The sequence below is a fragment of the Harpia harpyja genome, chromosome 1, assembly GCF_026419915.1.
Source record: "Harpia harpyja isolate bHarHar1 chromosome 1, bHarHar1 primary haplotype, whole genome shotgun sequence".
Lineage (NCBI taxonomy): Eukaryota > Metazoa > Chordata > Aves > Accipitriformes > Accipitridae > Harpia > Harpia harpyja.
This window is the reverse complement of record NC_068940.1, coordinates 67819056-67844959: the sequence shown is the minus strand read 5'-3', so window position 1 is coordinate 67844959 and position 25904 is coordinate 67819056. Positions and strand designations below refer to the sequence as shown.

The 25904-nt window shown below is 39.1% G+C and overlaps 1 protein-coding gene across 2 annotated transcripts; it reads right to left on the bottom strand.

The window, feature by feature from the left end:
- Positions 1-813: 813 nt before the first annotated feature.
- SGO1 (shugoshin 1) lies at positions 814-6442 on the bottom strand. Of its 2 annotated transcripts, none has more exons than XM_052798348.1 (9): positions 6315-6442; positions 5748-5886; positions 5476-5663; positions 5011-5115; positions 4472-4536; positions 4165-4310; positions 2728-3579; positions 2052-2223; positions 814-1820 (listed from the first exon to the last, which is right to left on the bottom strand). In XM_052798348.1, the coding sequence occupies exons 2-9, from the start codon at positions 5881-5883 to the stop codon at positions 1679-1681; spliced, it is 1806 nt and encodes a 601-aa protein (XP_052654308.1). In that variant the 5' UTR covers positions 5884-5886; positions 6315-6442; the 3' UTR covers positions 814-1678. The 2 variants fall into 2 exon arrangements, with proteins under 2 accessions (XP_052654308.1, XP_052654296.1); XM_052798336.1 differs by having other exon boundaries at positions 5748-5890; positions 6315-6441.
- Between the last annotated feature and the right edge of the window lie 19462 nt (positions 6443-25904).

Here is a 25904-nt window from a genome sequence, read left to right as displayed (position 1 = left end):
GCATACCATAAACCTTGCACCTGTCCAATACCTGAGATAGAGAGTATGAAGAGATTCTCCCCCTCTCCATCCACTAAGATTTAGTCCTGTGCCACATCACGTAAAAGCATACTGTTCAGAGAGTAGCAAATAGTAGTCAAAAGAGGCTGAGCTGTTTTCCTGTACAGTTCTAGGAATATCAGTTGAGATTAGGTGAGCTAGACTACAGTCCTTCCTGCAGTAATTCTTCAAATTTCTTATTCAGAAAAACCCCAGACCCACCACACCTGCACCTTGGGCTGCTCTACTATCACATTGTTCTTTTTCTGTCCCTGATAAACAGCTGTTAGATTTGTTTGCTGAAAGAAGAGAACACCTGAAGTTAAATCATTCTGCTTAAGTTCCTATAGTACCAAAGAGTTTCAGAATGAAGATGGTAAGGCCCAGAGCTAGAATTTTAGGATACAAATGGAAGGTTAAGTTTCAGTTCCAACATCCAAAGGCTGTTGTGAACAAATATTTTCAAACACTCAATAGCTGTAGCTATTATTACTGTTGAGAGACTTATGTAAGAAGTTACCAGTAAAACAGTATATACATTTTTGTTATAGAAAGGGAGAGATCTTACACCTGTTGAAGTGGGACTGGTGAGACAGGCAATCTTGCAAGACAAATGAAGAGCCTGTATTTTTGTACTTTCCCATTATTTTGAATGTAGCTTTTCTCTTTGTATTCGTGTATCTATTAATACTTCTTAAGTAAAGAAAATGTAGTTTGAGAGCTCTGCAACCTCAAAATCTTGCTGGACAGTTTATAACAGTATTGTTCTAGCATACTGCCTACTGTGGTACCAAACTGTACCAGTTCAGATGTGGCAGATCTTCCTCTGGTAAAGGCACTTGGCAAACCAGGACCAAAATTATCAAAGTCCCATAATAGCAGTTTACTTTACCCTCCACCAAAGCAGAGCACTCTTCACCAACCTTCACAGATAAATTTGATTTGTTCCTATCTGATTAAGTTGATTATAACTGGCATTCACAGCAGTACCAACCAACCCTAAATTGCTACTTTTGAGGGCTCCAGCTACATAAATTACAACTGGCAATCTTGCTTCTAAACAATGCTTATGCCAGTACAGTACGCCTAGTGCTGACATTGCTACCCTTGAAGCAAATATGGAAACTGCGCATAAAGAACACCCACCAGCTCTGAGCTGTTTCCAAACATAAAGACATTTATTATGAGCTTCAGTATGAAACTACAACTATTACATAAACAAGATCAGCTATTAAAAATATATACAGCTATTAAAAAAAAACAAACACAAAAACATTTGATCTTACATGCCTAAAGTTTACCTTTGCTAACCACTGTGAGATCAAGCAGGGTATAAGTCATGAAATTACATTCACGGTCTTTTCCATCAGATATTTCTGATATACTCACAGATGCATGATGTAGGGATGCTTCCTCTCAAAAGCATTTGAATGGAATCACTGTAGTTATAAAAGTAGTCTTGTATCTTCTTTATCAATGAGTCACTAGATTAAAAGCAAACCCCCTCAATTTTATATCCTCAATATTAGACACAAATAATTGTATATTTGTGTAAGATATTGTGCAACAATAATTTCCTGGACGAAAGATTTCCTTTCTTCATGGAGCAAGCATAGTTTTGCTATCATGACTGGAAATATCAACAACAACCAACAAATTTCTCATTGTATTTTGACAGGGATTCTTTCTTAAGAGAACACTGTTTAGCATCTTTTTTCTGCTTGAAAATTGGAGAATGCAGAAAATTTATGTCTGTAAATGGATCTCCTCTCCTGAGTTTCCTGATAAACAAAAAAATAGGCAAAATTGAGTTTTGTTCCCCACATCACTGAAAACATTGACTTACAGCTAGTAAGTTCAATTTCATGTGAACTATTTCATATTATTAACATCAGACCTCTCTTTGAATGTTTTGATAAGAACTTATTTCCAATATTTAAATAATCCCCTCAAGTCCTCCATTTGATGGAATATCATGAACTTTATATCAAACTGGAAAGTAAGACACCTACCCTGCAATACTTGGTTCTTTATAGCTCACAGTAAGAGTACAGCTTCGCTTGCGTTTTGGAGATCGTGGTCCTTCACCTTCTGGGACAATAGCTGCGTTGCCAGCGCTGGGGAGCAATGGAGTGGTATTGGTAACATCACAAAGATGATCACGAGATGGCTCAGAAGGCTGCCCTGGGAAAAAATTAGGCACACTTAAAACCATTCAGGCAAGCTAGCTTAAAAGAGAATGTCAATGAACATCCTAGACATGAAGTAACTCTCAGCTATAACTATTATCTTCATCTTTCCACTTAAGAATACATAAGAGAATCAACAAATATTCAGGATTTTAATTTTGAAAAGTAACTTAAACAGTGCCAGGCAAAGTGTGATTTGTTATTCCACTTCTGTCTCAATTTATACTCTTCTCTTTTTCCTCAGCTTTAATACATCATTAAACACATCTAAAATACAGTATTAATTCACTGTCGACCAATTTCTTAAAGCATATCTTGAATTCCAATTTCTGCTGAGGGATAAAAAAAAAAAAAAAAAAAGGCAGACAGAACGAATCTAATGATTTTTATAACATTCTGTTTGTATTTGTTAAAAAACCTAAAATAAAAGCCTAAATCCCTTAAACAATGTTATCTCTCAAGGAAACAAAACCAATTACAGAACACTTTCTACACTTACTAATAGACTTGTCCCTTGACTTATTGCTTTCAGTCTCTTTTTCATTATGGAGTCTCTGCTCACGCTGCGCCAAACATCTTTTAGACCTTGGCCTTGCATGGACTGGCAATGTATCTTTCTTCTCCACTGAACTCCTTTTTTTCGATTTACTCTTGTAAGGCTCATAGAGGCTATCATCTGAATCTTCTTCAATATCACTCGACTCGATGGTATTAGTTTTGCATAAGTCGTCTTTGTCATCCACACCACCATCTGCGTCGTTCACCTTATTTTGTCGAAAAGGTGTAACATGGACACACTCTTCAAAGTGAAAGTCATAAGCATCACTGGAGCCACCCAAGAAATCAGACTTTTCTTTGGAAGCCACTTCACTCTGTCTTTTTTTTGGTCTTTGTCTGGAAGTATGTTTAGGCCATTCCCGTTTTCCCTTCTGATGCTTCTCTTTCCTTACTTGAGAGTCTTCTCTGCTTTTACACACACGTTGTTTAAGACCAGAATTATTGTTTAAGTTGAACTGCGCAGTTTCAGAATCTATCTGCCTCAACACCAGCTCTGAGCCTACCTTGTTTTTGTTCAACTGAGAAATAGCTGAATTTATGTTTTCTACAGTATACTTTTCTAGACTTTCTTCAAGTCTAATTTCATCCTGTTTAGAAAGCTCTTTTGTTGAATCAGGTGCTTCGGAACCGTCCAAGACACCAGTGCAAAGGTCTTCGTGATTTCTCATCTTTGAATAGCGACGCCTGGTGGACACACTTTTTGGTAACACGTCACCAAATCCATCCTTTCCACTTGAAGAAACATTTTCTAGCTCTGACCTTATGTTGTCCAGATGAAAATCAGATGTTTCCCCTTGTAATTGAAGAAAAAAAAGTCATATTAAAGCTAAATAGTAATGACCTGTTAAGGTTTTGTGCAAATTCTGAACCTGTCAAAAATTAAGACTGTTCTTAGAATTGTCTTCACAGATTTGTATAAACCAGTATTTGGCAATCAAAATAAGCTCTGTTTAACACACCTTCCAGAGAGAAAGCAGTTAAGTCTACTACCTTAGGATTTTCTTCTAAACTGTTCTGTTTGGAAAGGTTGTCTACAGGTCATTTATTTTTCTGAGTATTTTGCTTTGTTAACAATTGTTGATTTCATAAACAAATGCATGACTAAAGATGACTTTACTCTGTTGAACTGTTTGGTAGATAATGAAACTAGACTGCAGGTACATAGAAGACAAAGCATTTTCACATTCCTCCCCCTTTTGCTAGGCATCTTCATTCAAAAAGTTTACCAGTTGCCAATATTAGTATCTAATCTTTCTGATAGTAAGTGGAAAATTACTTGACAGTTACTTCAAAAGCAGTAATTACATTCAAAACTTATACTCACACATTTTTTTCCTGATTCAGAATAGAGCGATGACTGATACTTAGATTTATTTACCTTTGGTTGGAACTATTTTGATTAAGGAAATGGCATTCTCTGATTTCTCACAGGTGTCTGACACAGAATGAGCCAGCCCATTTCTATCACTATCAGCCTCCATCCCACTTGGAAGTACTTGATCATCAGCACACTGCAGAGGTCCTCTAGAAAAAATACCAAAGGTAGTATTTACTCAACAGCAATCTATTTTATGACAATGAGCTACTTCATTACATTTGGATTTCTTCCGTTTTTCCAGGCAGAAAATTCAGCTTACTGCAACAGAATTTTCAAATATAAGTAGGTATTAATAAAAGATACTTACACTGAATGTATTTGTCCTATGGCACTGGAACTATTTTCAGGAACTGAAGAAAGCACTCTCTGATTCTGTCAACAAAATAAATCTTACGGTAACTAAATAGCTGAAACAAGCTTGCACCATATACAAATTTTAGACAACAGCCAAGTTACCCACAGAAGGGCCAAAGAGGCCCTTGACTTTTTCTTTCTGGCTAACACAAAGTGCTGTGGGATCTCACATACTCAGCTCCTGCAAGTCAGCACATTCATCACCAGCCCAATCATACAGATAGTAGACAGGGGAAGGAACTGTGAGGATGGTACAGGGAACAAGACACAAAACCATAGAAAATCAGGGTGCCCCTACAACCTCATAGCAGAGCCTCAGTCCCACTGACAACCTACTACACACATGTGGGCCCCACGCCATACTGGGAACTGTGGGACAAGTCATACCTCCAAACTAAGGCTCAAATCTCAAAACCTATGTGCATCTATGCTGGAAGGAGTAAGGGAAAGAATTAACAGGAATCCTCCCCCTCAAGAGAAAAACGTACTTACTACACTTATGGAACACAAATTCTCTGCTGGGCCAAGGAGATCAATTGAGTTTAGTAAATTCTGAGAAACTCTTGAAATTATCTCATTCAAGGCTGACAGTCGATTCTAATGGACAAAAGAAGGAAAACACCACTGGTACTGTCATACTCAAATATCAACTACCAATGTAATAACTTCTTATCAGTATTATGAGATGACTAAATCCTGAAGGTACCTGTGTCAGGTACCTTCAACTGTGATTAAAAAAAAAAAAAAATTCACAGAAGACAGATTTTAATTAAAGAATAAAGAGTAGCCAGAAAAAAATAATTAGTTAATTACCAGATTAGGTGAAAATATGAAAAACCTTGTTCTATATATTGAGTTAATTTTTTATGAAACATTTAAGATCATAAATATATCAGTGGATTGGTGCAGATGCTGGTGTTCAGCTTCACTAAATCATAAAGTTATTACTAAAAATACCTCAACAAGTCCTTGTGCTTGCTTGAACCTTTGCAAATCAAACATCTGAACCTTCAGATCATGATACTCTTTCCTCAAATGAAGAATGGTAGCCTGGGCATCCCTCAGTTTGAGCTTTTCTTCTTGCAAAGCCTGAACTAGGTCTCTGTTGCTTGCTTGGAGGCTCTTCATTTGCTTGGAGCTGTTGGCTGCAACAGAACAGTGAGTACTTCAACTCGGTTTAAAAAAATAATAATAATTCTGAAAACTATTAAGATATTTAAGCATCTTACTTGCTATTTTGCACTTTACAGTGGATATATGCCTATTTTTACCCATCTTTGTCCATTTCTGATTTCTTTTCTCTTTCATTCGTTCTTTTATGCTGTCCAGACTGTCTTTGAAGGATTTTTTCAAGTATTCAGCCATTTTCTACCTTTAGAAATACAAAGGGTGGAGAACTCATTAAGCTGGTGTTGCACAACGCTCCCCAACGCCGAAAGAAAAGGAAAAAAGAAACAAGAGTAAAGCTTATAGTATTTTTAAGTTGCATATACACACATAGAAGAGACCCACAAATACGAAAAGGTGCACAGCTGTGGCCATTTCCAAAACAATTTTTGCAGCACAGCTACTGTCACTGTTGCCGATTATCTGAACTGCAAAACCCACGGCGTCCGCGGCGAAGACCAGGCCGAGGCCTCTAAACACTCGCATCGCGGCGGTACGGCGGGTAGTAGCGGCGGGGGGGGGGGGCGGGGGGGGGGCGTCGGGGGTCCCCGAGGCGTCGGAAGCGGGCCCCTAGCTACCCTAACGCTGAAGGAAGGCCCTCAGGACACCCACCCACCCACCGACCGTACCTCCTCAGAAGGGCGTATACGCCGCCGGGCACCTCCCACGTACGGCCGCAGCTGCCCAAGCCTCAGCGGCCGTTAGCCCACCACCAGCAGCCGCCGCCGGGCTCCCGCCTGGCGTCCGCCGCAGAGCCCCGGCTACGCCTGACAACGGCAGCAACCGCTGCCCGCGCGCTGGGCCTTCGCGGGGGGCGGCAGGACGTCCCCGCGCGCGACCAGGCGGTTGGCACCCCTCCCCGGCGTTCAAAAACCACCGCCGCGCCCTCGCATTGGTGGGTCCGACCCCGGGCGTCACAGCACGGGCGCCGCGCTCATCCGGGGCCTCGCGTCTGGTCCCGCCCCTCCGAGCCGCACCGGAGGCTCCGCCCCCCCGGCGCTCCGGCCCGGCCCAAGCTGGCCCCGCCCCCGGGGGCGGGGGTGGCACCCTCCAACGCGGGGCCGGTCTCGTGGCCTGGAGGCGGTTGGGGCCGCTCGCGGTCTCCTCTGCCCCGCCCGAACCCCGCGTCTCTGGCTGAAGCCAGATGGGCTCTGCCGCGGCCCAACCCTCGCCCCGGGTCTTGTGTTGGCCTGCATCCCCTCAGCTGCCGTCGTGGAGTGACGTGGAGGCAGAAGAGCTGAGCTGCTTATGGAACAGCAAAACCAGGCGATAAAAATCATTAATCTTAGGTATTTTACTTGGCAGCAATTGCTCGTTGCAGCCGTAGCAAGGTGAGCCGTTCCCACTCTTCCTGGACCATGCTTCTTGCGGAACGCTCCTAACTCCTGCCCTTGTAGCTTGAAACAAAAATACTATAAAAGCTGCAGAGTTAAACCTGTTCTCGAACACTTATTTTATGAGAGAAGCTGTTTCAAAATCCCATCGATAGGATGATGGCAGCTGCCGCCCGGTGAGGTTCATGTGTGGCCAGGCCATGAAGCGTAGGAGATGCGCGGCTGAGGTTAGGCTCGCTGCCTGGCCGTGAGGGCTTCAGGCCACCGTCCGCCTCCCTACCACCCCACAAGCGTTTTCTTTGATTATGTCATTCTTATAACAACTGTAACTGATTAGTATATGCTATTATCTATGCATTTGAACATGGAGTGCTGAACTTTGATTAAACACGACTTTATGATGGGAGAATGAAAAAAAACCAGCTAGGCGATATCTTATTAACAGTAGAATAAATGGTATTCTTGTATCTGAGAAATTAGCATTTTGTAGTCACTACATTTTTTCTTTCCTAACAGCTGCTCCTGCCTACTTGATTTTATTCATTACAGCTTGGATGTGGTGTGGCAAGCTGATTTCAAACTTGAAAAATTCTCATAGATCATGAGAGAAACCGTGCTCTGTGGTATGTATGCATTTATCCTTTCCCACTCCTTGGAAGATAATGTATTTTTTGTTTCTCCAGCTCAGAATAGCTGGCCTCATCTATGTAATTTTTACAGTAGTGGAAATAAATATAATTTAAGTCATCCTCTTACTTCATCAGTACATCCTGATAAAGTTGGGGTTGCATTTCCTGTAAGCAAATAAGTTGCCCTGCAAACACAGTTCCTTATGCAGTGTGATGAGACGAGACGTGAGATCATGTCAAAAAGAATCACAATTTCTTTAGGATTCAGAATGAAAAGTTATGAGCAAATGGAACACATTAGACCCTCTTACTCGGTTAGTGTCACACAAAACCAGAGCAACACAATTTTGTTCTCTCTTTACATCTTTTTGCTTCTTTCTGTCTGCTTGCTGAGCCTACTAAACACCTACCAACCCATCCTTCCAGGCCCCGAAAAACCCTCCCAAACCCAAACAAAAAATCCCACAGGCCTGGGGAAAAAAAGAAGAAAAAGAAAGAAGTACTTGATACTAAAAATCACATACCCAGTAGAAGTACCAGTTATGTGATATTGTAAAATTAACCTTACATCCACTTCCTACAGGCCTCTCACTGTTTTACAGGCACTAATTGGGCACACTCCTCCACTCAACAGCAGCTAACAGCCTCATCTGCATCCTTGCAAACAGCTCTCTCTAATCATTAGATGAAATTATTTCATTGAACTCAACTTCTAGGGGCTTGGGGGGTTGTTGGTTTTGGTGTTTTTTTTTTTTTCAGCTAGGCACCAGCTATTCTAACCAAAAATAATACCTTTCTCTACAAACTGTCTCACTTGAAACTAGCAGGTGTTTTGCATTTGGCCAAGTAACAATTGGTAGTTTCCAGCAATGCTGGTAAGGTCTTTTAGCCATTAGACATTCATTTGGTTGGCATGAATACACTGATTGTGATTAAATGAACTATGCTTTGATTGAAAAAGAATGCTTTCCTCATTGCTGTCTTAAGTGCTACACTTAATTACTTTTTTTTCCCTGAGTATACCTATATCAAGATTAAAAAAACTCTCTTCCCCTTTTTTCTTTCTATTGTATTTAATATTGCCCATCAATTTAGTTCCACCTCTTTCAGAAACACTTTGGGATCTTTCTGCAGATTATCTTTTGTTTTTTAATGTTGAATTTCTATATCCTGATAATCACATTTTCACTGTTATCAAGGTGTGCTCATTTCTGCATTCTTCTCAAGACAGTTTTATTTCTATTAGGTTATTTGCAGGTTACACCCTGCGTATTATTTTGTTTATTTATAGTGTGGGATTCTTAGTAGTGAATTTTTCTAGCTCAGCTGACTCTTTGCTGTAAGCAGTTTCGCATTTTCCTCTGTGAAGATTGAGGCTGTGATTGATGCCAGAGGTTCTCTAGATTATTAGTTTATTTCTGGCAGGTGTACTTGTGGCAGAACAGCTGCTATTGTGACTGGAGCTGGAGTATTAAAAGATTTGCTCACATCTTAGATTTACTGATTTGTATTATGAGGAGAGGGTTGCTTCATATAATTACAGCAAATTATAGGACTCAGAGCTGTGATTCTGGGGGCGTTCTAGATACTTCTCATCAGAGTTCAACTCTGAGTGTGGTGTTACATGCTGATGTCCAATGCATTCTGTTAGTGGCCTATGTGATGGGCTCAAAGTTAGAAAGTTGTTGTTTTTCCAACTAGAGCAAGCAATCAGATATGAAATATCCTATGGAATGGTAATTAGCTACTTCTATTGCTACCAATTTCAAAGTTTGCAAATAAATGGAATTTTAACTTTTTCAGTGGATGCTTATGAGAGGTATTGATAATCCAGTCTTTGCTGGAAGATATTTTTAAAAATCCTATTGGTTTCAATAACAGGATAAATTTGTATGGCTCTGTAAGGATAGATGATTAGACTCGCTATATCTACTTTTTCACTCATTTTTGGTGATCACCAGTAGTGGACAGAAGAACAGCCATGATATGGTGACCGATGGCAAGCTTTTGTTGATGCAGGCAGCTGGATAACCTCCAGATACCCAACTTAAATACCCCACCCATCTTTTTAGCTGCCCCATGTCCAGCCCTACATCAGGCAACCACAGTGATGATGTTTATACCATCTGGTTTTAACCATCAGAGTAGCTCAGTTAGGTTGGGGTAGTAGATATGACTCATATTTCACTATCTCTATCAAAACAAGATACAGAGGGTGGAAACTACAATGTATGCAATGCCGTGCATACTGTGAGGGCAAAAGAAAAAGTATATACAATATACTATTATGTGTAATACCAAATTAATTACTACTGCAAAGTGTTCTCTGTTACAGGACATCCTTTGAAGTGGCTCTTACGCACTACCAGTGTTTCCTTCCTTCAGCTGGGGAGTGAGACTGGTTAGTGGTACGTAGGACTGTCATGCTTTCTGTTACCTTTGGAGTTGGGGAAGATCATTTACGCTCCTATGGCTTGCTAAGTCAGCTTTGTTCTCATTTCTTGTGATTTGCATGCTCGTGCTGCCTTGCTGTGCCTTCCTCCTTGACCATCATCAGATGGCTCGTTTGTGAGCTGCCTTCAAACTGTTCAGTTCTAATCAGTTTTGAGTAGGACGTGTGTAGCTGTCATCAGCTTGGAAGTGTCATATCAGGAGTCTAAGAATATTTGGTACGCAAGAGCTGTGGGGACTGTAAGATGCTGATGCACCCACTGCCTCCCTGAAAACAGAAAAGCAGCAAACGTTTGTTTAAGAAGCTGGCACAGACTTATCTGAGCAAAAAGGTCTTGTATTAACTTGACCAAGTTTGGCTGAAAATCTTGTAGAAATAATGAGCTGAAAAGATTTTGACAATCAGACAATTGATATTTGTCCTTCAGCAAGGTTAAAAAGAATTGTGAGCGTCCTCTAGGTGTCATTATTTTTTACGTGTGTCCATATGTGCTATTTCTTTCACATTTCAGAAAGATTTATCAAATTAGACCCATAAGTTCAGACCACTTCTATTTTGGAATATGTTATTAGTAGTGTATTCTGTATTCTAAGTTATCCATAACCACTTTCTAATTACAATTTTTATATTTTTCTTTCTCAAAAGTACTTTGTTCTACTTACAACTGAAACCACATACGTAGTTTTAAGTAATTTTTTTTTTTAAAGCTTTAAAGTTTAACTGTTGAATGAACATTTACAGACAAAACTGTTTTTTTTCCTTATAGTGTTTGTATAAATATGTGGCTTTCCACTAAATATAACCTGTTTTTTTCCTGAAGAATAAATAGCTCAGAGACACGCTAGTAGAATAGTGGCATAAAGAGACAAAGGCAAAAATGTGCTCTCTTATCTGCATAGTGGATCTTGATTATGATGATACTATCTGATGTAATGGAAAGAAACTCATTCATGGATAAAAAAGCATATCTTTATGTAGCTTTTTTTAATGCTAATACATCTGTCACAATCTGAGAGGTGAATATTAACCATATAATGATATGTGCAGAAACCTTGGATCCCAATGGAGCAGAGTGCCACTAGCTTCCTGCTCTTATATACCTTCTCTCTATAGGTACTGTGATGTCAGTGGAGAGGGGCTTGGTTTGTATGGGCAAACCTGGGATTAGAACTGATCTCTTTCCTTTTACCTTTCTCTTTAAACACAAGTACTCTGTATGTACACATTAAATACAAGTATTTATTTGAGGCCTTATAGCAGTAGGTACTGTACAACCCTTACTGGCTCCTAAAGCCTCTGGTAAAACACGATGAAGGACAGAAGAAATTAATACCAGTATTCTGTGTGCACATTGGCTAGAGCACACTGGCATTGGGCAGGAAAAAAATGGCTAGACAACCAGCTCTGCATCTAGATCAGAATATTCTTTTAAGGAGGATTTTTATGAAGTGTGGAAAAGCAATTTTCTTTCCTGCTGGGGTTGTATTGCTGCAGTCAGCTCTCAGAGGTTTGGGTCATGGGTGAATGACTTTCAAAGAGCTAATCATTGTTCATAGGTAGAAGACATAGATGTAGATTGACACTTTGTTCTCTCACAACAGGTCCTGCACAAGCACTTTTTAATGACTTCAGTCCACCACAGAGAACAATGGAGAGAAGGTAGGGTATAATTTATAACCAAGGATATACAAAGAAGCAAACATTGTTACCCAGTAGTAGTCCATTTGGTTCTGCTCTAGGTACACTGCCCATATTAAAATAAGCAGGGTCATTTTATTACTTAAACACTTGTGCTGTGGGTGATACCTGACAGAAAACAGAGGCGCAAAAAAGAGTGGTCGGTGCTATAACAAAGCAATACACCCCAACTGTCATTCGGTGCCTCTGTTGATAATGTATCTCAGCTCACGCTAAGGCTGCTGTTTCTTTGTAAGAAGTGAGGGACTTGAAAGACTAGCACTCATGAGGATCAAAAAAAGTAGTAACTGTATGGCCAAAATGACATTATAACGTTTGACATTAAGATGGCTTGTAAGGGTTGGGGTTGTTTTGTTTGTATAGCTTAGCCTGCCACTAACATTCTGATGTTTATTTGAACAGTTGAAGCAAATCTGTCACCAGTGAAAGCTGTAAGTCGCGTGGCAGTGGTAAAGAGATATGGAAAGGCAACCGAACTGCTGCTGATGTGAACTTCAAACATGACAAGATTTTTGACTGACAGAAAAGCGGAACAGTGGCAGAATTCTCCGAGCTCTGTTATCTTTACACTTTTCTCTACTTCTGCTTGTCTGTATCTTGCTACCTTTTATCATTCTATTATCTTAGTTTGCAACTGTATTATAGCGGCCAGTGTTACAGCTTTTCATTCCCACAATTTCATCTATTTTTCTCTCCTTTCAGAATATTTCCCCTCAATTTTATTGGAGAAATCAGAATAAAAAGATACCAATATTGGTATTTTATATTTGTATGCAGATACAATAGGTATGGTAAGAACTAGAGATTGTATTAAGAGGGAGGAAGCACAGAAGCAGTATGTTGAAAAAGACTGTTTTAATGGATGTTCCGTGGTTCTTTTAGTTTATTTTGTGTGATTCGAGTATTTTAAAATTTAAGAACATTTGAAAAATGAGATACTGTGACCAAATTTCCTTCAATCTTAACAATATTTAAATCAATAGAAACAGAGCATAGCATTTGTCATGATAAAATCATTGTGAAGTGCTTGCATATTACTGAAAAAAGTAATTAAGCTATTATGTCACAAATTTTAATATAATCAATATGTTCCCAGAAAGTTTTTCACTGTAGTTAAGCCAACAATTTCTGATATAAACAGGTTGGGAGAAGACCTAATGGAAAACTTTCAAAATCAATGCTTTAGTACAAAGCAATTTTGTAGAAATTTCATGAGATAAATTAGATTGAAGTAATTGTTTGCCAAGAAATTAGCACAAATCTAAACAGAGTTGCTCAAATGACAGTTTTCTGTCCCTGTGTTGTAGAGAAAATGAAATTGCAGACACTGAGCCCACTCAACATTCAGTCACCTTCCTACACATCTCTCCTACCAGTTTTGTTTTGGAAAGAGTAGATGCAGACTGTCACAGGAGAGTCTGTCTAGGTTCCTGTTATGTACGTTTACATAAAACAACTTATTTCTGGCTTTCCTAGTTTCATTCCTACAGATACTGTCTCACCTCCATCAGGTATGCTGGCTGCTGCCCCAACCAGAAAAGGAAATAGACACACACACACTCTTGGTCAACTTAGGCCAGCTAAGAAATGATAGCTAATCTGAGCCTTTTTTTGGTAAAATACATGTAGAAACACAAAAGTCCTAGAAATAGGAGAAAGGTACTGCTACACATAAAATAGAACCTCAATGTGCCCATCATATCTGATTGGCTGTAGGCGGAACAACCACATCTTATCCAGTTGCCAACCCATTTTAATTCTGGTATTTATCAGACTGTGCATTATTTGATGGTAAAAAGGCTCATGTCTTAGTCTGTGGTCTTCTATAGTCAACCAGAAAGTACTTACTAGAGACGAAGTAGTGGGGAAGTCTGCATTTGCCATAATCCTTTTGCTAAAGATGATGTTTTGATGTGTCTGTCTTGGTACTGGCTTATTGTAGCTTCTCTGTTGCCTCATGAAAACTCACTTTGGCTTTTTTTTGTCGTGAAATCTTGCACCAAAGTACAACTTGAATGCAAAATTACCAGCTTACTGCTCAGACATTTAAACTGAGTATTTCTTTCCTAAAGCGCAGCCTTCAGCACAGATTTTTACCATGATCTACACTTTCTTCTTTTTATTTGTGTTGTATTCTACCTACCTATTCCCTTCCTTTCTGCTCCCTGGTTAAGCTGCTATTTGCTGGGCAGTCAGTTTACAGTTTGGGGTAAATATGATTTTAACCCTAGAATGGGGGTCTTCTTATGGGCCAGTGGAATTTGGTGTTGCTAGTGTTTGTTAGAGACAATAACACTAATGCTAATTGTTCAATATTCCAAGGATTGCTTTTCTCACTAACTGATATTTAAGTCCATAAATCATACAGAGTTTATAACTCCCAAGGAATAAAGTCCCAGAATGCTAAGGACAGAATCCTGGTCTAAATCCAGGAAAAAACCAAGATCTTCCCCCCTGCCCCTGATCGTCAGCAAGGAGAGTAAGACTCATCCTTTTTTTTACTTTATATACAGTGACAGATTAACACAAGATAACAGAGAATCTAAGCAAAAATCTGGCTTTAAGAAGCACCTCAATATGTTCTTCAAAAGGAATCAGTTCAGATCCAAAGGTGATTTTTTCTGTTATATTATTCACAACCCCCTGCTCTTCCTCAGAATAACACAGGGATCTAGGACACTAGCAGCTTCTATTGGTCTGCAAGGTTGTTTGTTCCCTCCTGTGACAAGACGCAGAGTAGAGTACAGCTTTGATGTGGAAATGCCTCAGACTTTCATCTTATAATGAGCTCCCCCAAAAGACCAAAAAAATTATAAACTAAAAAGAAGCCACACTTAATTTAAATAAAAAGTTGCATTTCTACTTTTTTTTATGTGAAGAAAACTTAAGGCAACTTGAGGCGACAGAACAGAAGTTAAGATTTATTCACTGTACTCTTCTTGCCCACCATCACCTTGCAGACAGATCCTGGATTTCAGCTGCTGAGTGCCCACAATTTCTGTGTAGTCCTGTTCAGGAAGTTCTTTCCAGTCTTTCTAGAGACAGGCTGTTCTTTGTTGTGAATCTCCTGTCTATTTCTTCTTGTGGTCCCTCTGACTTTCTCTCCCTTGAGCGTGCTGAGTTATCTCCCATTGTCTTGAGCAGGCTTTCTCCTCATCCAGTCTTTTCAAAGGAACAGAACATGTAACTGAGAACACACAAGTAAAAAAAAATACTGTCTGTGTTATTGTATAGCTCATATACTCCTCTATAGCTAGGGACAATGGCAGAGAGAACTATAATGCTAAAGACATTAACAATTTCTGATAGTCTGTATGCCTCATGAATGTGGGTGTGCACATGCATATCTGTGTGCATGGGTTTCTGATACTTTCCAATAGCTGCTGGCCCATTGTATTGGTTTCTCTGCTAATAAGTAATTGAAGTAGAACTCTGAGCTAACAAAAGACAGTTTGCTCAGCCTTTCCATAGTCTTTCTCACCAAAAATAACGAAACTGCAAGTAATAATGATGATAAAAGAAATCCTACAGTTTATGGTAAAATTTACAGCTGTCTAACAATGATATTTAAAACATACCAACTGCCTCATGGTAGTTTCAAGTTTCAGCAGATCTACCTTTTCATGTCCCTGCAAGCTTGCAAAAGCTAAGCCCAGGATCTTTGAGTGGGTTCACATAACTGATGCAGGCAATCCAAAGCAATCTTAGTTTCACTGTCTGTCTTTGCATGGTATCTCCCTGGCCTTCAGCCTCCTCACTCTGGAGCGCTTTAAAAACCTTTCCTTTCAGAATATGCTGTCATTCAAAAATAGTATTGCAGAAAACCAGAATAGCCTTCCTCACGCCTGTGATTTTCATCCACTTTTTGAGCCTTCTGAAGCATGTTCTTTCAGACCTTACATTAAAGACTGCATAGTAAGTTCATTCACACGCATTCCTTGTGTTTCAGCAGACTTTCTCTAGTTATCTACCTGCACAGCATCTGGAAGCTGTGGAATGAATTTAAGGGAAATAATTTGCTCTCCTGCCTCCCTTCTACCCTACTACAATTATTCTTATAGATATTATTGTTGGAGTAACTAATAGTATGGGTACTTTTGTAAGACAAAATTTCAGCATCATCCAGGAGAAGTGGGACAAATAAGTTCCTTACAATGCTTCAGTGTTTTCACTTACCATCTACACTACAACAAAATAATCTATTTAAAATGTATGAATTACTGAAGTTCAAAGATCTCCAACAAAATGCCAATGTTAACAAATTAGTTTAATATTTAGTACCCCTTTCTGTTATCTTAGGTACAGGTGTAGACTAGCAGTCACAGCAATCGTCACTTGGTGGAGCCAGATTACTCTGCAAATTGAACGTTCTTTACAAATAGCTTGCATAAAAGGTCTCAAAGGCAGGATTTATAAATAGTACATTGGAGAAAGATAATAAAAAAAGTTGTCGGATTTCAATAAATCCTTGGAGGAATTATAAGTTTTATAGCTTTGCTTTTAATTACTCTAGCACAGGAGAAGTAAAGGACTTGCTGGCTGAAGCAAAGGCTATATTTGGTAATGTACATGCAAACCTGTGAGGATGAAGCGATAGCTGTCACTCTTGGTACAATTTAAAGAAGTTCAAGTTGTTAATGCTAAGCTTATTAAAAGTTTACACATGTATTTTTTTAATTTTACTGCTAATATTTTAGATTTATGCCATTTTTGTATCTCTCTTTTAAATATTCTTTGTAAAATCCAGAAGGGCACCTGATTTATTTCTGGTGTAGAGAATAGAGCAATCTTAGAGGAAAAAAAAGAGAGGATACCAAACTGTAAACACCTTCTCTATACTCAGCAGAGTATAGAGAACTCTCAGCAACTTTTCCTCACAATTTGTTTCTTTTTTATCCATATGCAAGGGACACTAAAGAATTGTCAACAGTAGAAGCACCTACTCATTCCACGTTGTATTTACTGTGTACACTGTAACAAAACTCTGGGAATTTAGGGCACTCTGCCATCATGATACTCAGTGATCAGAGGTTACGACTGGGAGCGTGTGTATTTTCTGGCATTTTTGTGGTTTGGTTTTTTTTGTTTTTTCTTCTCATTATTTAGTGTTTGTTTGCATTGAATTCTCTCAAGACAGATGGATAAGGATAGATACTTTTTGAGGAGTTGTTCTGACTAGTGTATGAATAAAGTCTTACACTTTCAATATATTCATTAGACTTGTCAGATCTCATTTACTGGGAATAGACTCTGTGATTTGAGCTCCAGCCTCATATTTTATTTTGTAATATATTGAGCACATGGCTCTTTCCTGTTTGGTGACCCTGTGTGCCAGGAGAAGCTGGTTGTCCCAATCAGCCAGCTGTTGACAGATGCATCTGGCAACCAGGGTTATAGAATAGGAGACAAGCCACAACACTGGGGGAGTGGAGCTTAAGATTAGCCAGGTAGAGGGGTCTGTGCTTTAAAAAACAAGTTAGAAGACAAAATTCCCAGCGACATAATAGCATCCCCGTCCCACACATTGCATGTCTTCACTCACAGCTCTCTCATGTATATTTAGAAGTGCATTTCCTTCCATGACCCACTGAGTCAGATGACAGTTGAGATTTTCAAGCCCTTGAGATACTGGCAAACCTGGCACAGAGTCGTCTTGTAACTGTTCCTATCCTAGTATGAAAAAGTGAGAAAGAACAGGAAATTCTGGTATTACATCTTCCTAGATTTTACATACAAAATCATATTAGGGACGTTATTCAGAACTACTAAGATTTTCTAAATAATTACATTTCCTCAATTATTTCTGCGTAGAACCCATTCTTTCCCAGTGAAGGAAAACAAACCATATTTCTAGAACATCTTAATTTATAACTGTGGGTAGTAGCAAGACTTGTGTCTTATGTAGAATTAAAAACTACAGTATTGTTCCCCTGCAAGAGAAAAAAAAAAAAAAAGAGTATATTAAACCTCCATGTAAAGAACAGATCACAGTTTATAGAAAGACAGCAAAGAAATTACTGGTGAAAAAGAACAAAGGTCAAACAGAAGACAATACCTGAAATACAGAAGTGACTTTCCCACCTACAGAAGGGCAGGAAGGGCTCTGTAATGCTGGAAGATGGAATAGGGGCAGGATGAACATGGAGCATTGGTTTTGCATACCCAGGATAGCTGGAAAGAGCCCTTGCAGTGGCCTCTTTCTCGATGATCATCCAGAACTTCTATTCCACCAAAATGATAAAAAGGGTTAAGTTTTGCTGTGTTTTTCCAGATAATGAAGGCTATGGAGGTTTGGGGGATTTTTTTGGTTTGTGGGGTTTTTGGTTTGGTTTTGTTTTGTTTTGTTTTGAACTGCATAGCTTTATTGCTTTTTTAATACTTTTGTTGGCACCCTGGCAATCTGCATTTGGTTTCACCCTTTTTTCTTAGGCTAAGCAGTACTTACATCAGGTCACACAGGATGTTTGACCTGCCTGAGCAGGGAAGACAATTTTTTAGTTTCTTTCTTTTTACTGTTTTCTGCTTTCCCTCTGTGATACCATTTGAACAGCTGTATCTAACTCTGGCAACAAGGGAGAGAAGTTCTCAGCTGACGGGTTTTGAAAGTTCATTAATTTAATTTACTCTGCCTCTCCAAAGGAGATTTGCATTGTCATTGGAATAGTAGCTCTTACTTGGGTTCCCCCCCCCCCCCCCCCCCAGTTGAACTGGAGATTTACAAATAAAATCCCTGATTTAATGCATTTTCTAACTGGTATGCCTGGTTTCCTTCCTTTTGTATAAGCTACTTGATTTTATGTGCTCTTCTTTCTATTCAGTTTATTGCTCTTCTCTTTTTTACTATTCTCCCTGTGGTTTTGTATCATCAGGAAATTTCTTACTGAACGCATCTTCATCCAGGTTAAAAGGGAGAGACAGTCAATCAGTCAGTAAATCCCTACTCTCTGAAAACACAGTCAGCACCAGCTGTAGCTCAATTAAACTCAACACTTGAATAGTTCACAAGAGAATGCACGCTTGTATACACACATTAATCAAATAAATCCATTTTCATCTGTAGTTGTATTCCAAATTTTCAGTTAATAGCTTGGACAGTGAAGTGTGGGCTGGATATATGTGATGGAAATAGCAGATAATTAAATTTTCTCAGCATAACGTTTAAACTTACGGTGTCCTGACATGCACACTAAACAAGGTATGCTGAAGGAACCTAAAATATACTGGGTTTGTGTGCTTAAATGTTGACGAGCACTTCTGCTTAGTTATACAAGCAACTCAGCTGCTCAGAATTGCTTGATGTATTCCTAGTTTGAAAATATAGAAAAAAATATTTTAGCTTTTGCTTTTTTTCCTAGATGGCAAATGGAACAGCATGTAGAAAGAAGGCTATTTCTGTATATATTCTTAAGTCAGCTTTAAAAACATTGCAAATAAAGTTGCATTTATGCTATTGAGACTAAAGTCCCACAGAATGTCTGCTTGCATTTCTTAATTCTGCGCACATTAAGGATAATTCCCAAAGAACAATGATTTCTTAATTCATACTTGGGACAACTTGTATGTAACAATATGTGCTTAAGTCCCACTCATTTCATGTTAATGACACAATTAAGTGCTGCCCTGATCATGGGACTGTACTACATGGGCATCAGACCCCTACTAAAGAGCACTTTAGCTAAAAAAATGGTCTGTGGAGAATACAGGCCATATCAGGCTGTATTCTAGCTTTCTAGTCATGTTAATTAAATCTGTTCCAAGCAGATTTCAGACAAGGTCAGGCTGGCCGTGCTGATTACTATTTAGAACCTGTTCCAAAAGAAGCATTACTGCCACCGGTTGGGAATATTTTACTGAAATTACTTTTGTCATAAAATGACTAGTTGTCAAACTGAAGTATATTTAGCTTAGTTTGGGACAGCTATCTTGACCCCATGCTGAAGAAAGATAAAGATGGACAATAGTCCCAAACCACAACAATCAAGTTCATAAACTCTACTGGGATCAAGTCCTGGCTGCAGTAAAATGTTTGAGTGTTTATAGATAGCATATATATGTAACAGCTCCAACGGTAGATAATAAAGTCCACCCCAAGACAACCTGGTGCTCATGATATGTTAGAAAAATGCTTAGTCTTACATCCCTTGTTTAGACCAGGTTGTACAACACGTTGAACTTGATCTGGGAATGCCAGGGAAGGCATGCTTTCTCTTTGTGAAAACCTTCAAGAAGTTTGGGGTTCACACCAACATGGAATGAAAAATGCTTGAAATCTGGAATTACATTGGATGAGAAAATAATTATTTCATAGCTGTAGTCGAAATACCTTGCTCTTTGTAGTGACGGGGAACATTTTTGGTGACAGGCTAGTATAGACACAGCTGGGAAAATGTATCACTTGTCACAGGCCATCAGCAATGATCCTTCCTGGGGCTGACAGCAATGATACACACAGATCGCTTCCCACACCCTCTGCAGTAATTGCGTTAGATCACTTGAAATGAAATCATGTGCTCTTTCACTGCCTGTTTCACCTTGCACCCAAATGTTCTCAGTTCCAAGTAGGAAAGGTCCGAACCCAGGAAGCTATTAGAGACACTCTTTGGTACTGATGGCACCCTTCCTTCTTCTGCGCCATGGCCTGAGTGTACTGGCTCTAAGAGAGACACAGAAGTTTGCTCCAGAGCTTACTTAAATCAGTGGGATCCTTTACACTGGCTTTAATGTCTATGGATCAACTCGTAGCAGAACTATGAAAAGAAAATGTTAGTGCTTTATGAAATGTTACTCCTTTAGTGATGAAAAGATTTGCTATATAATTGGTAAATAACAGGAAATTTTCCAGCACTATCTTAAAATCTTTACCTCACTGATACTTTGCTGTGTGCTCTTCCTAGCTTCAAAATAATTTTTATAGAGCATTATAGTAGTCCTCTAGGTTTTGAAATCACCAGTGTATTCTTTCAGACACTCCTAGATATCTGCTTGCATGTGAAAGGCACAGAGTTCTGAACACTGATTAAGGTATAATTTATGATATGAAAATCTTGAACATCCTTTGGTATAAGGGAAAACTTTAAAAATCTGGCTTCACAAGCTGTAGCTGAAGTGGAGTTCTGAAATTTTAATAGATATATTACTCATTTTTATTTAATTTAACTCTAGATAGAAGCACTGAAAACAGTGCCATAGGCTACAGGGGGGCACTGCTTTGGGGTGGCAGTGAAATAACTTGTGGATATTTAGAAGTGCTCAATAAAGCATAAATTACAACAAGGATGGGAAGACAGGAAAAACTCAGATGCCTACACATAACTGAATGTTTCCCTAGGGCATAAACATTAATGACTTTAATTAGATTATAATTGCTCATGGAAGCATAGTCTTGCACAAGATAAAAATACCTGACATTGCATTTGCAACTAGGCAACTGCACTGGAAGCACAAGGAGGTTTAATGTTAAACACAAGTTATTTACTAAGTATAAGGTATCTGGGTACACAGTATATGCTCTGTTCTCAGGACATACACATGTATTTGTGAGATGGCAGCACTGCTTCATAGATTTGGCACTGAGTTGCAGCTGTTGGAGTTAAGGGTTGAATTAACTGAAAGGATAACAGATGGAAACGTTGTATGTTTAATTGAGGGTCTTCAGGGCCCTATGTTTGTCTTCTATTTTCATCTTTACACTTGTGAAAAGACACCTCAGTGAGGATATTTAGAATACCCTATCCTTGTGTTGACTGAGGATCTAAATATTCCTCCAATATTTATAGCTCCACCAATTAAAATCCCAATTTAGATTCACAAATTGCATTTCAGCTAACAGCCCTGTCACATTCTAGGAGGTTTGATACACCAGGTTATCAGGCATGGGTGCTACGTGGCTGTATGATGAGCATGTCCTTACTCCAGTGTTGTGATCCATACACTGCTTGATGATGCACCAGTGCAGCAGAGTGCAGCCAGCTTTTGCCCATTCTGGAAGCCTGCTTGTTGCCAGCTTGTAAAAGTCACAGTGGGGAAGTAAAGGCAATTTTAAAAAAGTTTATTCTCAGTGTGGGAACTGGCAATCTGGCTAATTGACTGGGCAAACTAAGTGAGAAGCTTTAACCCTTAGCAACAGAGTCTTGCTAAAACATTGCCTCCCAAGGAATCTTTGTTCTCTTGGCTGCGCAGTGGCACAGCCACACTAAGCAGCATGCAGAGCATCTCCTTCCCCCTTAACTTATAGCCAAGTGATTAAGTTTCCCTCTGCTGTCTTTCACCCTATTTGAGCATACTAGCCACCAAGCAATTACTGAAAGAAGAATAGGGCCATAACAAAAACACTTAAATTGAAAAGAGGCAGCTGCTGCGTGTTGGTGCAAAATCCTGTGCAAATCAGAGAATCCCTGCTAAACCAAGTCACATGGGGAAGATACATGTCAGGTATCCTGCCCCTAGTTTCTCACATAACAGATGGATCTTCAGTAATGTCTGGTCTGCTAGAGATAGAAGGATTCACCATTATTGGCATCTGTTCACAGTATTAACAAGATGAAAAATTCTTGTGGTATTGATTTTCACAGGAAGTAGTTATTTGATATGATGACTTCAAAATTATGCAAAAATATCAAAAAGTTTAAAAATATGAATCCCTCTGTTATTTATATTGGTGCTAAGAACTTTCAGGAAAAGAGTAAAGATATAATATCATAAAACCCTAATACTGGATCTGACTTTAAATTGTCTGAAACATAGCCTGAAGCAGCAAGCATTTTCTCGTTGAGAAACATTTCATGATTGACTAACAACAAGGTATTAGCTCTGTAGCATACAGACTCAAATAACAACCAAGATAACTATTACATGAATTGTTGCACAAGCATTTGGACACTGTTCGGGGAAGAAAGCCTGTGCTGGGGTCAGATTCAATAGACCTGTGAACAGACCTGTATGGAAAAGTCACTGAGCATTGCGTGTAATGTAAACATGGAGCTGTGAAACATTTGGATGTTTAGTGCAGTTGAACACATGCAACTCTAATAAACAAAGGAAATGTAAAGGAATAAATGTAGGTGATAATGCACCATTGGAGGTACTGATCCCATGATGCTGATTCTACAGTGAGTTAATAGTTGTTTAGATGTTATTATGCTAAAATACTATTGTAGGGTATTGTAGAGTGGTGGTTTTTGTTGTTTGTTTGTTTGTTTTTTAAGTCTTCATCTTTAAAAGCAACAAGATTGTTTCTCTGACAAGATCATTGCCTTTCATATCATTGCTTCCCAGATTAGGTTAGTGACATTGACCATCAGGTCTCAGGAGTAGCTGCAGGTGTTTTCAACTAGGACAAACACTGCTACAATTAATTTACTTCTGCAAGTCTTTGACCTTGCTGCTATGGCAAATAAAGTGTTTCAAACAATTGCAAGAACATTAGTTACTCTTAAGGAGAACACTATTGAGTACTGCTACACAGATGCTTTACCTTTCTAACATAAAGCTGTAGCTTTCTAGTGATGATGTGAAAAATAGATCAGGTGAAAATACTTGAGGCCAAATCATGAGATCTTTATTTCATTTTTATGCATTTTTTGCTCATTTTGATTCTAGATGGATCAAGCTTTCAGCAGAGATCAGCTAGGAAATTGGGAGAGAAAATTGGTCTTTAGCTCGATACTCTACACTGGTTTGCATTTTAGGTAGTGGTATTTCCTTAAAGGATTGTAGCTCTCAGTCTTCTCGTATGCTCTGCGCCATAGCTCTTTTAATTTCTTTCATCTAAATATTTTTACCCTACTTTCTTTTTTATATGTCTTTGACTGTTTTAACCCTATACCTGCCATAACTCCTGACTTTACCTCCTCAGCCTTCAAATAAAATACATCCAAGAAGACAGGCACTGTCACACATTTAATGATCCAGTTACATGATATCTCTTTCCCCTTTCCCTTGCCCTCAATTATCTTCAAAGATGAAAGCTCTTAAAGCAGGATTTGTCTCCTTCCATTGATTCTATGGAGTCCCAAGGAATTTTTGGCTCCTGCATTGTATGAGCAAATGTCAATTTACAGGGGAGGGATCCAAAGGCTCAAAGCTTCCTCCCATTTTCTCCATAATCAGTTATTCACAAGCTTGGTGTACCCTGACTTGTAGGTAATACAGTCCTGTGGATTACACAGCCCTTCTTCCTCCCTCCCCATTAAGACTGGGGCTATCCCTACCCCTGATACCTGATCAGCAACGTCATTTTGTTTTGGCCACTGTATTCTTTCTGTATATTGTATGCAAGATAACACTTTAAGTAACAGAGAAAACAGTACATCGAGATTCACACAGTGCAGGAAAGTGAGTGTAAGTACTTGTTGTGGTTTAAGCCCAGTTGCTACCAAAAACCCCACCACACAAACCCAAAACAGTACTGAATGCGTTGAATAACATAGAGTTGATACTGGGGGAAGAACATATTTCTGGGGATATCTTAGAATCATAGATCTTGATTCATTAATGTGTCAGTGTTATTTATTGTACTTTTTTTAAGAAAAAGTACTTAAAATATGTGAAACAGCCATACTTTAATTGTATGCTAAACCAGACTTCACCAAGGAGCATTACTGGTAATTGATTAGCTCTAAACTCAAGCAGCATTAACTCATCCCTTTTTTCAGGGAAAATTTAAACAAATGTGTGACTTTAAATGCTCATAAGTTTACAATTACTGAACCATTTTTCATTAGCCATGAATAATTTTTCCTTCCTCTGCGAGGATTTATAAAACAACCTGGACTGACGTGTGGAGAATTAGCCATTTTTAAGATTTCCATGCTTGAAAATTTCTGTCAGGACATATGGCGAAAGCACAGTTTATTTTTCATAATGGCTTAACTCAAGTGACTGAATTGATTTTACTCATGCTTTCCAAAATAATTCAGCACTGAGCTGAGAACAGTTGCAGACATTTTTGGCTTGATAGGTTTTGCATGAGAAAGTTAGGAACCACTGACGAAGGGGAGAGCTGAGCAGCCGTTGGAATTCCTCTTTAATGACAGCGGTCACTACCAGCTGGATCCTGAAGAAGCTTGGGCTGCACAGTCAAGTGAGCAATAATGGAGGATTCCAGTGGAAAATTAATAGACTGACAAATACTTTTTGTGCTTGATGAACTGTAATTGCATAGCAAGGCAAAATGCTAATGGTAAAACATAGCCTAACAAAAAAGATTTATGCCATGGTTATGGGGATCATTATTTGACTATCTTCTCAAAACAACAGTTATAATTAGGGAAAAAAACCCCTCCGACAATCCCTACCAAAATAAGTAATGATGAAAAACTAACCACTGCTCGTCCTCTTTTGCCTTTTGTCCCAACATGTAGTAAGCTACAAACAGAAAATTACAACCAGTAGAAGTAAAGCAAGTAAGACCTTAGGAGGTTCATTTCTGGACAGAATTCAGTTATGCAACTCTACCTTGAAACAGTACACAGTCCAATACATCAGTACCTCAAATTTTAAAAAGTATTTTGGCTTATCTGGGTTTAATGCCTGCTCTTGTTCTGTTCTTTATACAGTTTCACAGAGATGTGATGGTTTTCCTGCTGGATCAGTTAGCCAAATCAGACCTTTGGCATACTCTATGAAAAGTATGTCATACAAAAGGCAACTGGGGACATGTTGGCAGATGCCAGAAACAGCCAGAGCAAAATGGTCCATTGCAGCAGTGTTCAGAGTGGTCCTGATCCCAAAGGCAGTGTCAGTGCTAGCTCAAGGCTTCTCATCATCGTAAACTGAATTTATTTTGTCACTGGAAGGCTGAGCATAAGGCTAACTTGCTTTTGCTACAGAAATGCCAACTAAGGGAGGGAAGGGCAGAGGAACAGCCATACTAATTTAACTTGCTGGCCCAACCAATAGTCTACATATCCCAACCTTTCCCTCAGAAAAAGTAGTCAGCTTGGTTTTCCAGATGCCTGGCATAAACAAAGTAGGTAGAGGATCATGCCTGTTTTTCAGCTCTCAGTAACTGCCTACTTTGCCAATGATCAGAGCCTGTCTCAGGCAGCATAGGTGTGTTAACTGAATTCCTGGGCTAATGAGCAATGTTTCTCAGCAGGGCTAATT

Coding starts and splice junctions, on each gene's coding strand:
- SGO1 (XM_052798348.1), bottom strand. CDS start 5,883: ATGGCTGAATACTTGAAAAAATCCTTCAAAGACAGTCTGGACAGCATA. Junction 4,537..5,010: donor ATTTGTGTTCCATAAGTGTA/GTAAGTACGTTT, acceptor TTTTGTTGACAG/AATCAGAGAGTGCTTTCTTC. Junction 4,311..4,471: donor ATAGGACAAATACATTCAGT/GTAAGTATCTTT, acceptor TATTTTTTCTAG/AGGACCTCTGCAGTGTGCTG.